General features: G+C 43.9%; 1 protein-coding gene across 1 annotated transcript in view; it reads left to right on the forward strand.

Annotated features, from left to right (window-relative positions):
* The window catches only part of LOC144503550 (von Willebrand factor D and EGF domain-containing protein), a 269,846-nt gene that overhangs the window by 61,545 nt on the left and 192,755 nt on the right, over positions 1–15,546 (forward strand). The window contains exons 3-4 of the mRNA XM_078228019.1: positions 1,075–1,309; positions 11,059–11,124. Coding sequence (XP_078084145.1) covers positions 1,075–1,309; positions 11,059–11,124 — 301 coding nt within the window. The remainder of the gene's footprint in view (positions 1–1,074; positions 1,310–11,058; positions 11,125–15,546) is intronic.

Consider the following 15,546-nt stretch of genomic DNA (forward strand, 5'->3'; position numbering starts at 1 on the left):
CAATGTGGTTGACTATCAACTGTCTTCGGGCAACTAGGGATGGGCAACAAATGCTGGCCAGCTAGTGACGCCCATGCCCCACAAATGAATTAAAAAAAGCTGAACTGAATTGAGGTCTGAGATGAGCAATATTACTGAAATGGAAGTAGGCAATCTTGGTGATGGCAAGAATAGCGGCCAGAAGCTACGCTTGGGGTAAAATAGGATGTCAAGGAAGGGAATGATCTTTTTTCAGCCTTGGAGAATGATCTTATTCAAATAAATTAGGCAATCTGACAAAAATGAAAGTGAAATATTTTTCTCTTTAGGAAGTGAGGTCACTTTGAAACCCTAAATCATTACAGAACTTGGAAGAGCTAAGTAGGATAGAAATTATAGTCTTGCCCAATATCTGGACCAGATTAGTTCCACTCATTCCAATTCAGTAAATACAGTCAAGCAACTAGGGGATGATGTTCCCATGTCCTTTTCTTGTTTCCATTGCCATCAGGAGTTGTGGGGGAAAGTTACTTTCCAACTTTAAGTAAAAAAAAGGAAATTAGAATCTACCTCATTCCTGAGAGTAGGTAGCTTGGGTCAAGGTCTGAACTCCACCTTTGTCTCCAAGGATTCCAAATATACTGTGGCATGGTTAAACTCTACATTACCTTGAAAAATGTGTTACCAGTTATAATGCTGGAGAAACCATAGTTCATGGAATAATATATTGACAATGATTCATTTATATTTGTCTTCTATTTAATCAAACTCCCAACATATGAAATGAATTGAACATAAGCCTTTTACTATTAAGAGCTATAATTTTGAACTTGGCAAATCTGTTACTTGGAATCAATGATGTGAAGGAGCTCTGCTCCGAAAGCTTATGGTATTTGCTACCAAATAAACCTGTTGGACTTTAACCTGGTGTTGGGAGACTTCTTACTGTACTTGGAATCAATACATTGAACAACAAATTGTTCACATATTGTAAATGAATTGAATGCATCACAGCTATTTAGAATGTATTTTGCAAAACATGTTCCTTTATAGTTATAATTTAAATCTTCCTTGTAATATTTCATATCTTCTCAGATGAATAAGTGTGGCACACAAGCTCCAGTTTGGCTCTCTCTTAAAGACTCCAACTCGCTGCCTCGTCCTGGTGAAGTAAAGAAACTTACAGCCTGCGCTACATGGCAATTCTTCATGGGCAGCACAAAGGACTGCTGTTTATTTCGGATCCCTGTCTCTCTTAGGAACTGTGGAGCCTTCTTTGTTTATTACCTACAACCGACTCAGGGATGCATGGGCTACTGTGCAGTCGAAGGTTAGCAGATAAATTATCAAATTTTTGCACCTATTGAAATATCCTGTGAAGCCTTTAATGCATGCACTCTTACAGAGCTCATTGTAAATTGGTATCAATGATGTATATAATATACAATCAGCTGAGTGGACACAGCCATAAAATCTCACATAAAATTAACTAATGTTCTTTAAATGAAACAAAGATTTTTAAATTGTAAAACATGGCTATTGGCCGCGCGCTCAGTCGTACAAGAGGAGGGGGAGAGGGGGGGAAGGGGGGGTGGGGAGGAAGGGGGGGTGGGGGGGCATAGCTGGGCATCGCTCTGGAAGTACTGCCTGGCAGTGAGAAACAAGATGCCGGACCAGGTCCTAATTGAAATCAGCCATCTTTTGCAATCACAGCCTCAGAGCAGGGCATGGGCCGCATTGCCAGTAGCTATGAGGCTGATGGTGGCATTAAACTGGTATATGTTTGACTCCTTCCAAACTGGAGCTGAAGATACAGGCAACATTTTGCAGCTTGCCATCGGCTGTTGCATAAGGGAGAGTACTCAATGAGAGGCAACTATATTTCACCCTCTCTTTACAGGGAGTAGCAGACAGATCAAATGCGTGGTTTCCTTAGAATTGGGGACCTTCCTATGGTGCAGGGTGCCATGGACTGCACACACATGTCTTTGCAGACGCTGCATGCCAACTCTCTTACCAGTCGCCAAAGATGAAGTCACATAATAAATCCACTGACTAAAAATATGGAACACAAAGCTAATTACAGTAATAGTGACCATGAAACTATCATCGATTATTGTAAAAACCCATCTAGTTCACCACTGCCCTTTAGGAGAGGAAATCTGCCATCCTTACCTGGTCTGACCTACATATGACTCCATGTCCACAGCAAAGTGGACTCTTAACTGTCCCCTGAAATCGCTCAGCAAACGCTTCAGTTCAAGGGCAATTAGGGAAGAGCAACAAATGCTGACCTTGCCAGTGATGCCTGCATCCTAAAAATGAATAAAAAAAACTTAATTTACAAAGAAGCCAACTGAATTCCCCGAATGAATGTGCGTGTATCAGAAAGAATGAATCTTGGTTACCTCATGCAGCCTTGACTTCCTATTGGGTTTAAGGCTGAGTTCATTCAGCGACCACAGGCCAACTGATTTAACCTTGATGGTGAAAAAGATTTTAGCAGTAAAATCCGGGGCAAAATGAATAGCCATTTGGATAAGCATGGGTCAATTATGAAAAGCCAACTCAGCTGTGTTAAAAGCAAATTGTGTTTATCCAACTTGATTCTGTTTTTTCGATGATGTAACCAAGAGGGTTGATGAGGGTAATGTGGTTTGTGTGAAGTACATGGAGTTCCAAAAAGCATTTGATGAAGTGCCCCATAATAAGCTTGCTAGCAACGTTGAAGCTCATGGATTAGAAGGGAGGGTAACAGCATAGGTACAAAGTTCACAGAGCGACAAGAAACTGAGAGCTGTGATAAGCGGCTGGTTTCCCAGATTGGAATAAAGTATACAGTAAGGTCCACCAGGGATCAGTACTAGTTCCTTGCTTTCTTGATCTATATTAATGACCTAGATTTGGGTGTGCTAGGCACGATTTCAAAATTTGCAGCTGAGACAAAACATGGAATCTTTGCGAACTGTGAAGAGGATAGTGATAGACTTCAAGAGGACATTGACAGGCTGGTCCAGTGGGCAGACAGGTGGCAGATGAAATGTAATGCAGAGAAGCGTGAAGTGATTCATTTTGGTAGGAAAACAAGGAGAGGCGCTAGAGAACCAAGGATACAGTAAGAGAGATGCAGGAATCGAGAGATCTGGGTATATGTGTACGAATTAATACAGCTGGCAGAGCAGGTTGAGGAAAGCAGTTAAAAAGACATACGGGATCCTGGATTTTTAAAGGGGCATAGAGTACAACAGCAAGAAAGTTATGGAGAACGTTTATAAAACTCTAGTTTGGCCTAAACTGGATTGTGTCCAATTCAGAGCAACACACGATAAGGAGGGTATAAGGCTGTGGGAAAAAAATTCCGAGGCGGCACGGTGGTACAGTGGTTAGCACTGCTGCCTCACAGTCCCAGGGACCTGGGTTCAATTCCTGGCTTGGGTCACTGCGTGGGTTTCCTCTGGGTGCTCCTGTTTCCTCCCACAGTCCAAAGATGTACAGATGATTGGCCATGCTAAATTGCCCGTAGTATTAGGAGGGGAAATGTGTGGGGTTACAGGAATAGGGCGTGGGTGGGATTGTGGTTGGTACAGACTCGATGGACTGAATGATTTCCTTCTGTACTGTAGGGATTCTAAGTGTAACCCCCTGCTGACAACTATATGCTCTGACCAGCTGAGTTAAGTAAAGCTGTACCTGGGATGTGCTTGATGTTATAAGGGGCTACTATGTAAATGTTCAATTAACAGGATCCTGAGTTCTTAGCGGTTGGTGTTGAGCTCGGCTAAATTTCCTATTTACCAATAAATGTCAGTACAGGCGTGAATGAAAAGGATTAGTGTATGCAGTTGCAATCTAGAGTAATAACCTATTAATAATAGCGCGGTGCCTCCTAAACTGGTAAGTATGTAAACCTTATAATAAGAAAAGGTTCAGGGCAACCATGCAAAAGGAATAACAAAAATAAATTTATTTTCTTGCATTGTTGCGTCTCATAAAACAGGTAAAGAGTCCCAAACTAAAGATTTTTCAATTAAACAGTTTCAACCCGGAGAAATGTTCAAAATATTGCCAAGCGCTTGGATTTATAAATGTTGGGGCCCATACGTTGGTGCACATATGAAGAAAACACGCCCTCAACAACACACTGCTGATACCGTTCAGTGTCTGATAGTACAGTCTCCAGTTACTCACGCAACCACGACACACACAATCCAGAAGGGTCTGCGAGCGGGAAGATGATGCAGCAGGAAAAGAAAATGCAGCAAGCTGTCCGTGTAGTGACGCAGGTCCAGCGCGCTGAAGCCAGTCCTCCTCGGCAGTGCTACTTAGCAAGTTAGCTTCAGCTAATCCTCATTCTCTCCGTCTTCTCAGTGAAAACTACGCCCGGCGTTTATAGCTGACTGTCCCTCACCGGCAGTTTCGAGCAGAAACGTCCACGCTTGAGAGTACAAGACGATGCGCTTTACACTTTTTCTCAACAGTAATGAAAATAACAAACAGGACTAAACCTTGCTGCCTTTCACTTCAAACTGGAAAAAACGAATTACTAAACTGCGACAAACACGAGCTTTAACTGCACAGTAATATTTGTGCCCACACTGTGAAGTATGTTAGTCTACAAATATTATTTGCCTCGACATTAAAATTGGGTTTTTACCGCATGGAAACAGCTCCTCTTCCCCACCTGTGTCTCCCCACTGCAGCTTCCTCTGCCTCCCGCCATTTTTCTTTTTTCCCTCCCCTAAGTAATCTGATTGGCTTAAAGTGCAGCTCTCTAGAAAACGGATTGGCTTAGCTTACATGACTCAAACAAACAGTATCTGTTCAGGGTATTTGGCCCAGTAAACAGGATATTGAAACTCACAAGAAAACAAAGAACAATGGTAAATGTCTTTTTCATTAAATTTACCCATATTTCAAGAAAACACACTCTTTTCATTTTTCTTTCATTTATCCTTTTTTTCAGGCCCCTACATAAGGAATGGTTCCAAGGATGAGAAACTTTAGTTAAATGGATAGATTTTGGAGAAATCAGTGTTGTTCTGCTTAGAAAAATGGTTCAGGGGAAATTTGACAGAGGTGTTTAAGATCATGAAGATCTGGACAGAGTAGATAGAGGAAGGACCAGGAGTCAGAGGACACTGATTTAAGGCAAATAGTGAAAGAAGCAATTGTGACATGAGTAAAAACTTTTTACGCAGCGAGTATTTAGGATCTGGAATGTGGTGGAATTAGATTCAATTGTGAATCTTAAAGCGAACTGGATAAGCAAATGCAAAAATAAAAATGTTGGGCTGTGAGGAAAGGGCCGAGGAGCAGAACCAGCTGAGCTGCCCTTGCAGAGAGGCAGCATGAATACGATGGACTGAATGGCCTCCTCCATTGTAACTGTTCTACGATTTTATATCCTAAAGACCAATAAATCAATGAGGTATAAAGGCTGGGTTACTTGTTTACTATGTAACTTCTTAAGTCTTTGCTCGCAAAGTGTCTGCACTGACCCAGATGAGGCAGGATATCTTTACGGCCCCTTTACTGCTCTGTCTCTCGCCCTCTGGTTTCGGTAGCTTGTTTTTTTATCAATGATGTGGAATGTCCTGTTTGTATAAGTCTTCATAGTTTAAACAGCAGTAGCCTTTCCCTTCCTCAGCACTAGGTTTAATCACAACTCCAATTTGAAGGCATTTTCTCCTGCATGTTCATGGAATGCTTATTTTGGGATATTTTGGGAACCTTTTGAAAATAATTCTTACTCCTCCATATCACAGATAATGATTTGGATTTTATGTGGCTGACAATAAAAATCATCACAAGGATTTATTTTTATAAAATGTTATAACGTCACAAGACACTCACCTTTTCTTTTGCTTTGTAAAGTGATCTCTGTTCAGTTCGTTTTCTGCTGTTATTGACATCAGTGTCATTATTTCTGCTTTCACGAATAGCAGATAAAAATTTCTGCAGACTGTGCCTATCATTGGGCTAAAAATTAGTTGTGGACTATTTTCGGGTCTTGGGATTTGGAGTTTGTGACTTATCCAAGCCCATTTCTGTTGAAGTCGGAAGTACACAGTCCTAGTGCTGATCCCGCAATATCATTGATACAAACGGATTCCATGTTGCTCGCTGCCTAAGCATTTAGCCAGAGACCGAACAGTTGACACTGATCTCAGGTTGGGCAGTCAGGCTGCTGCTCTGTAAGGCAGTCTGCTCTTAAAGGAAGCTGGACTCAATGGAAAGCTGTCTGTACTGAACATGGCTTCACATGAGGGCTGCACAAAGGGAGTAGAAAGATCCACTAGTTTCAAGAATATAATGCTGTGGTCTTTGTCACGGAGGTGTACAGGATTAAAGAGGTCATGTATCCCTGCAGGGTCAGGAGGCTCGGAAGGATCATTGGAAGAAGGAAATGGGAGCAGGTGGCCAGGGAGGTCAATGCAAGAAATCTGGCCCTGGGGGTTTGCAACAGTGCCATAAGAAATTTAATGATCTCATGTGGATGGTCAAAGTGATTGAAGACATCTTCAAAGGACTCCTTACCCACCACATCTTCACATTCAGCCCAATGCACCACACCTTGGATCACACCCATCACTCAACCATCAGCAGTCCCTTGCACTCAGGATTCATGTCTAATATCTGAATACTCCGCTTCGCCTTCACATAGATCCCAATTGCACCTAGATACCTCCAGCTATTCAGGCACATTACCCAAACACAGTGGAACACAATCATTGACATTCTTCTCTCCCTCCAGCAGAACAATGTCTCCTATAACAAATAGGAACAACAAAGAACTGGTGGGAGTAAGGACGGCTGCATCCCTTGTGCCCTGCAGAGGGGATAGTTCTCTGCATTGTGGGTCTGAATGCAACACAACCTGTGTCCTCTGGCATCGCTGAGAGCATGGAGCCCGAAGGGTTATTTTATCTAATGCCTTTTCTCAAAGCCCAGCTCCCCCTTGGCCTGCTATCTGATTTGATGAGCAAGCTGCTGATGGGGTGACCATAGAGCCCTTGCTTTTCTCCCCTTGCTCACCCCAACTACCCCCTTTCCAACCTTCTGTTTTCAGACATCCAAGCCTCCATCTGCCCAGCCATAGCTCATCTGGGAGGAAGCAAGAAAACAACAGCACAGAACTGGTGAAGAGTGATGATGAGTCACTTGTTCTGATCTTTGCAACCACCAGCTCAGATGTGGGCACTGTAAGTGTCTATGATCCCAGTATAATGTCAGGATCTGTACATGGTCAGTCAACAAGCGCAAGTGGGCAGCGGCTAGCACAGGGATTAAGGGTACGAGGAATTAAGAGTATCTGGTGTGCAGTTCACTAGAAGGCAAGGTCACCCACAAATTCTGCTGTGGGGGCTCAGTTGAGGACATCAATGGGGCATCATAAAGGAGAAAAGTGATGAGGATGCACACTGAGATGCTTGAGGCATTGTCAGGCCTGCCAGGCAACCTTCTACTACTGTCTAAGAGTCTAGAGGTATCTGGCTCCAAGTTGGCATAGGGCATTACTCAGAGCTTGCCCTCTTCATACAGCACTCAAGCGAATGTCTTCCCAGCATGGGGGAACTGCATTGAATGCATCTGGAAACACTCAATGGCTTCCGACATCCGTAGCGCCAACTCCACCAATTGTAAGGAGCCAAATTTCTCGGCTTGTAAGATTTAGTGAGAAGTTAGCTAGTATTAGCTGTAAAATATATTTCAAGCTGTGAACTATAATATAAACCATATCATCACAGCAAGTTCATGCCCACGAGCACAGTCTGTTCAAATTACAATCTGTTTAAATTCTCTTGACTATTATAAATTAACTTAACCAGTACAACCTATACGGCCTGGAAGTGTTACTTTGAGATTATTATTATATAAATGCTGGATGCATTTGTCCGAGGATATATTGGCAAAATAAATTAGCTATCATTAAAGTAAGGGCCAAAATAATTTCACACAGACACTCTAATAGTTCGTATCTCACATGATGATTTTGAGTGTTATATTTTAAATTTATTTAAGCTACTTTTTTTTTCCCTGTGGTAATTCTGATGACTTTGAATTATGACTCTGGGATGAGGACCTGAAAAGAGAACTTCACCTCTGGGAGGACATGGCTAACCTAACCACTGCCTTCAGTCCTCATCTGAGATTCATCTCTGGGAAGACTTGCCTTCAATCCTCATGTGAGATTCACCTCTGGGAGGTCATGGTTAACCTAACCAATGCCTTCAATCCTCATGTGAGATTCACCTCTGGGAGGTCATGGTTAACCTAACCAATGCCTTCAATCCTCATGTTACAAGCTGAGGGCCAGTGAAGTAAATTATTTGTAGTGTCTCTGAACGAGTGCACTTCTGGCTATTTTAAGTAGTTGGCAAATATGGGCACTTCCTGGATCACAATATTATGTAAATAGAGTTAGTGCCACCTAGATGATGGAAACATTGCACACTTGCTTTTGGATGTTTTACATCCTAAAATGGTGGTCTTTCAGATGGTCGTCATTTACATGGGAAAGTGTGAAGCAGTAAATGACTTGGTTCATGTTGTGAGTTGCTAGCAGTTCTGGGCACCAGCCTTCAGGAAGGATATATTGGTGACTAGATTTGTGAGAATGATAGCTGACATCCAAGCTTATGAGGAGAGAAATAAACTAAGATTGTATTCCCTGAAATTTAGAAGATTAAAGGGTGATAGAATCAAAGTTTTCAAAGTACTAAGGGAAGCAAATACAATAGATTGAGAGGAACTATTTTCTCAGGTTGGAGAGTCTGGGATTAGGGGTCTCTAATAATCTTACCGAGGCCGGTCTTCTGTCACCAATCACCCTCGATTTACAATTGCCGGAATTTTGCCAGCACCCCTGCCCCGAAATCGGGGTGGGCAAGGCTCGCAGAATGGCATTCTCTGTTGGCCTCGGGCGGGATCTTATGAGCCTCAGGCGGGTGAGGTGGTAAAATTCCAGCAAGTGTGTTCAGACTGCTGTTCAGCGGCTACAGAGTGCAGATCAGCCCCAGGTCTACCGACTGCAGACCTGAGTGGAACCAGCTGGCTTTAAAGCCCCCAGTGCTTCTTCCCTATAGGGAAATCACCACTCACCTCATAGGGGAGCTTGTATTCTGCGAGGCCCACGGGGAGATCTTTTGATGATCGCCCATGGGTATCGTAACAGGGCCATAGTCTAAAAATGAGAACCAGACCTCTTGAGGAGTGACGTTAGGAAACACTTCTCCACATACATGGTGACAAATGTTTGGAACTCTGTTCTGCAAATTGCAGTTGATACCAGTTCAATTGTTAATTTTAAATCTTAGATTGATAGATTTCTGTATTAAGGGATATAGGGCAATGGTGGGAATATGGAATATGTCTCAGATTACCCATGATCTCATTGACTGGTGGAATGGGTCTAAGTGGCCTGCTCCTTGTTCCTATATATTCAAATTCCAAGTGACAAGAGGAGTTAATCTTTGAGATGAGAGGAGAGAGAAATGTCTGCCTATCTGCACCATTCTGTGAAGCCTTATCCTGTGGTTAGTCATCCTGCAAAAGCTTTAATATTCAGGGGACTAGTCTATCAAATCCTCACTTACTAATGGCGAAGTGCTATGACAAACATGTAGTCTCCTTTTTACCAATTATAGATCCTCTCAATGACACTCCTGTCAGGACAACACAAAGTAAGTCAAAGCAAACCCAAAGTAGTGAGATCGGCAAACTCTATTGGATGTCACTGTTCACTAAAACTGACCAGGATCCTATCAGAGGTGAAATCGATGATTATGAGAAGAAACTTGAGGTAGTATTGCTATTCCAACAGGGGTAGGAAAGGATAAGAGGAAAATTCATCGGCAATTTAAAAAAATGAGCAGTTTGATATAGTGAACGGGGAAATGCTAGTTGGACAGTCAGTGACAGGGGAACAACAATTTAGAAAGTTCACCAGGAGAGTGAGGAGAAAGTTATTTATTCAGCAACTTATGAAAATGTCATGGTATAATTGAGGTAAAGACCACTGCATACTCTTCTGGCAAGATTACATAAACATTTGGGGCAGAGGAAAAGTAAGGGGGAAGAGCAGGAATAGTTTTGGATTTTACCAACAAAGAGCTGCAGAGACTCAGTGGGTTAAATGGCTTCCTTCTGTGATGTCAACTTGTATAATTCAGTGCGGACTGAAGCACCATGAGGGCCTTTCAATACACAACCTTAAAGTTCAGGCTGAAGGGACAGGCTGCTCATCAAACCAGAGGTGTTCAGTTTGGAACCATCCCAGGTCATATACCTGATAGAAGATAGGTTTCATGCTAAAAGAAAATGCATGGCCAAAATTCTCCGCCATTCACACTGGCAGGATTCTCCAACCCACTAGCAGCACATCCCGTGGGTTTCCTGCCGGCGTGGGGTGACATCAATGGGAATTCCCATTGGCAGCAGTGGGACCAGAGAATCCCGCCACTAGCAAACAAACCACCATATCCCGCCAGCGGGAAACACGCGGCTGGGAGGCCAAAGAATCTCACCCAATATATTTCATTAAGAATGTGTTCCGGATGTATTAAACAGTTTGACCTTTATTTGCAGAGAACAGGGCATCTCAATTTTCAACATCCAACATGTCATGGCTTATTAGATGGTAAACTACACATACAAATCAGAACTGAATGCCAACCATTTGGTACGATCAATCCCAATCCTCTAGGATATCAATGTACTTTTGGATAGGGAGTCCTAATTCCTTTCTGATGCAGGTAGCAACGATGGAGGCTTTCCACTTTTTCAAAAGAAGGGACTGAGAAGATTGCAGAATCCTTTGACAGACCCAAATCCAGCTACAGCTGAGGCCCTGCATCTTTGACGGAATTCCTTTCACTTCCAGTTATAACATATAGTTAGAATGATCTTTGAATTAACTGTGCATGGTGATGAATGAAGACAAAATGCGAACCAAATGGGTGGTTTGATTCTTCAAACAGCTTCTGTTGTCTGAAAATAAAATAAGTCAGAATGCTATTATTATCCATGTTTAATACTGTTCATACTAAATGTTCCACTTTTCTCCCCCATTATAAACAGCGATTACAGAGGCAAAGTCACTGTCCTGTGCTCCAGGGGGAGTGAAAATAGATGGAACCTGTCAAGGTAATGATGGCTTTTGAAGATTTTTCAGTATCACATCATGTCTGCAATGTTTATAACGGGTCTGGAGAAACGTGAACCAGGTGAAGAGACCACACCAGGGGCGCCCCAAGGGGAGGATGATGTGGGCAGTGCCAAGGGGCAGTGCTGAGGGGGGAGCCCTTTGGGATCTTCATGGGAGGAGAGGGGGTTCCCCTTATCCGTGGGGAAGGGGAACGGGTTGCTGTGCACATGGTGAGAGGGGTGGTTCCGTGTGTCTATGGGGGAGTGGTTGGGAGGTGGGCTGAGTAATGTTGCCCATGTGGGGGGCAGGGGGGGTCTCCATGTATATCGGCCAGGGGAAGGGTAGTTATTTTTTCTAATCAGAGATTGGGTCATGCTGCATTTTCAGGTGCACGCCAGTTTTCTTTCCTGAGCCAGCACTTGGTGCAAAAACGATAAAATTCTACCTACTGTTTCAGGTCTGTGACCTTTCATCAGGACACAGGGTGGAATTCTCCTACGTCTCCGTTGGCTGGGGGTGGGGGTCGGTTGAATTCGTCAGGAGGCCCAAAAGTTGGATAGATGAGGGCTGTGGGATCTTGCATTGGTGCCCACCATGACAGATCGGGAAACTCGCTGGTGGCTCGAATGAATGGATTTGCATCCCTCTAATGGGACGTAAATGGAGGCGTGACCAGATCTTTCCCCTCCACACTTGATTCTCCATGAGGCCAGCGGGAAAACACACTGATCCAGAATACGTCTGGAACAACAAAGCGTGTAAAAATCAGGACTTACCTGAAGAATGCCTGGAGTCTCCTCCAGAGTTCAGGATGGAGGCCGCCAGTGAGCCTGGACTCTGAAACACCATAGCAGTTGATGTGGCGCGTATATATTTAGCGGTCTTTCAGCTTCAGTGTCATTGAAGAGGTCCATCTCCCAGCCTCGAGTGTTCCTGGAGTTCCATCATCTTTTTCAAGAGTTCCATCATCTTCCTTCAATGGTGGGTCAGTGATGTTGGGCGCCTTTTAAACATGACACCCAGATATGATGGCGAGATGTGCATCATCAAACCCACCCCGTCAGAGAATGTGGCGTTAAGCCATCAAATGTATAAGTAATTAGGCTGGGGCCGGAAGATATTGCGTGGTTTTCCATCACCCTCCACAGCAAGGAACACTCCCCGTCTTTGCCCTCACCACGGGACCTAGTCTCAGATGGGAGAATTCAGCCATTTTTCGCTTGTGCTTTGCTGAGTTAGAAAATGAACATTAGACTTGGCAACAATAATCCATGTCGATAAATACTTGCAGTAAAATGAAATGTTTTATTCAAAAGTAAGCAAATTCAAATTAAAGAAAACTGGAAGTGCTTTTATGAGGAAAACAAACATTTTTGCCAACAATTCAGCATATGAGAACCACTTTGCATTCTTATTTTGTTAGCTCAGCCTGAAATTTGGCTCATTCACCAACGCTGTCTAGAGTTGGATTACCGAGGCATGGTGACCTTATAAAATTGGCTCCCATATTTCTTCTCTTGGTAGCATTATATTACCAGCAGTGAATATGTTTAAAGTTTATTTATTAGTGTCACAAGTAGGCTGACATTAACATTGCAATGAAGTTACTGTGAAAATCCCCTGGCGCCTGTTCGGGTGCACTGAGGGAGAATTTGGCACGGCCAATGCACCTAACCAGCACGTCTTTCGGACTGTGGGAGGAAACCAGAGCACCCGGAGGAAACCCATGTAGAGAACGTGCAAACCCCACACAGGCAGTAACACAAGCCGGGAATTGAACACGGGTCCCTTGCGCTGTGAGGCAGCAGTGCTAACCACTGTGCCACTGCGCCGCCCCAGAATATGGAGGTGTAAATATGGAGGTGTACGATGTTAGTCCTGTGAGTAGGAGGTTGGATCACAGTGCACAGTGCATACATACAATCCAGGTGCTTCATGCGCTTGTCCCTTCCATTTTCTGTGCCTGGGGCATTGTACTTGTTTGGAAATTAAAGGTTGGAGATTTTTGAACAGGGCATTTGTCTTTAGGCAGCTACAGTTGTAAAAGGCTAGTTTAGTTTAGGGTTATATTAGTGTTGCAATTCGGAATGAACTTTACTATTCAATAAATGGAAATTAAGTTAACGGAAGAACCAAACCCGTTTAGGGAAGAAACCATATGGTCTTTTATTGCAATGTGTTGCAGTGCTTGCAGGATGCTTTGAACAGGTTGGAAATAAAACAGGCACCATTATATGGGATGAGATGGAATTGTGTTCATCACTTTAATAATGTCAGACAGGCCAATGATAATAAATTTAGTGGTGGAAATGCACTGTCATGAAAGTGTTTTTACTATCGAGAGCCTCAGTTTGTCACAAACAAATAAAATTATTTGCTAAATTGGTGCGTGAAATTGCCGTGAAAAATATTGAATTCTTTTCCATTACTACGACTTGTTATTCTTGTTGAGGGGAATCGCAGTGAAGTAATGGGCTGGGGAATCATCCAGTAAATGTGTAGAGCTAACCTAATCCGTGGTTGCTTTCTGAAGCCTGGGGAAATGGCAGGGAGAAGCTTTGTGCTGTCTCTGACCTACAAAAAAACAATAACATGAATTTATGCAGGATGTTTAACATAGGGTGGGATACTCTTGGACCCACCCACCACCAGGATTGTCTAGTCCCACCAAAAGCTAGTGGACTTTTGACGGGACACTGCGCCCCCCACCTCCCCCCACGCTCCCCCCCCCCCCCCCCCCCCCCCCCCCCCCCCCCGCCCCCCCCGACACACACACAGCTGGTCCCGCCATGGCGGCAACAGAAAACTCTGGCCATAGTAAAATGTCCCACAGCACTTCACAGGAGAATTTGATACCATGAGGAGCTGTCAGGGCTGATGGCCAAATGCTTGGTCAAAGAGGTGGGTTTTAAGTAGAATTTTAAAGGAGGAAAGGGGTAAGAGGTGATGAGAGTTAGGGAGAGAAATCCAGCACCTCGGGCCATAGCAGCTGAAGATGCAGTGGCCAAAGGTGGAGTGATTACAATTGGGGATGCTGAAGGGGATGGAATTGGAGGAGCAAAGGCATTAAAGAAAATTAACCGGCTGAAGAGGATTACAGTGATAGGGTTGGGTGAGACCAGAGACGGATTTTAAAAAGAGGATAAGAATTTTAAAATCGAGATCTTGCTTAACTGGAAATCAAGGTAGATCAGTGGGCACAGGTGGAGAATTGATTTGGGGGAGAAGGTTGTTGGGGGCAATAGGTGAATGGGACACGATGCAACAGAGCTTATGATGACCTCAGGTTTACAGATGGGAAGAATGAGGGAGACTAGCCAAGTGTGTGTTGAAATAGCCAAGTATAAAGGTAATGTCAGCATGGCTGAGGGTTTCAGCAGCTAGTGAATTAGACAAGGATGGAGTTGGGCGATGTTAGAAGTGGAAATAGGCAACCACAGAAATGGGGAAGAAGCTCTTTGGAACAAATGAGGCACGAAGGTTACAAAAGTCTTGTTTAGTTGTAGGGAGAGGACTGATGTTAGTGGTTAGTGAATGGAGTTTGTGGCAGGGACCAGAGACAATGGATGTGATTCTCCGATCTCGCCCTTCCTGAGACTGGAAATTCCCACCCAAGGTCAACGAACCTTTAACCAGTTAATCAAATTGTCCATCCTGCTCACAACGATTCCCTCAGTGGATGGGACCAGAAAATATATCGCAATGGATTCTCTCCCTCAAATGTTTAGTTTCAGTCAGTGTCTCCTAATCCAGTACTGGATGTCAGATAAGCAGTCTGACAATTTAGAGAGAGAGTGAAAGGGTTGACAGAGGTGGTGATGAGATAGAGCTGGATGTGGCCTGTGTACATGTGGAAATTGACATTGTTTATTTGACACTGTTCATAGAATCCCTACAGTGCAGAAGAGGCCAATTGGCCCACCGAGTAGCACCGACTCTCTGACACTGTGGGCGGGAATTTACGTTCTGGCTCAACCCGAGATTGGAAAATCCCGCCTGAGGTCAACAGACCTTCCCATTGTCCGCCCCTTGCACACTCCAATTCCTGTGGCAGGCGGGGTGGTAGAATTCCAGTGAGTATCTTAAGCAGACCTGCTCCCCTGCCCTAACCCTATAGCCCCACACAGTTCCCATGGCCACTCCACCTAACGTACATGTCTTTGGGCTGTGGGAGGAAACCAGAGCAACCAGAGAAAACCCATGCAGACATGGGGAGAATGTGCAAACTCCACACAGACAGTGACCCAAAGCTGGAATTGAGCCAGGTCCCTGGAGCTGTGAGGCAGCAATCCTAACCACTGTGCCACCGTGCCGTCCTTCTGTTTTCAGTTGAGGTCAACATGGAGATGAAAACAGGAGGGGAGCAAGGATAGATACATGGGGAAGATGAGAAATAATGTTGTGGGAGCAGGATAGGAAAC

The sequence above is a fragment of the Mustelus asterias genome, chromosome 14 (assembly GCF_964213995.1).
Source record: "Mustelus asterias chromosome 14, sMusAst1.hap1.1, whole genome shotgun sequence".
Lineage (NCBI taxonomy): Eukaryota > Metazoa > Chordata > Chondrichthyes > Carcharhiniformes > Triakidae > Mustelus > Mustelus asterias.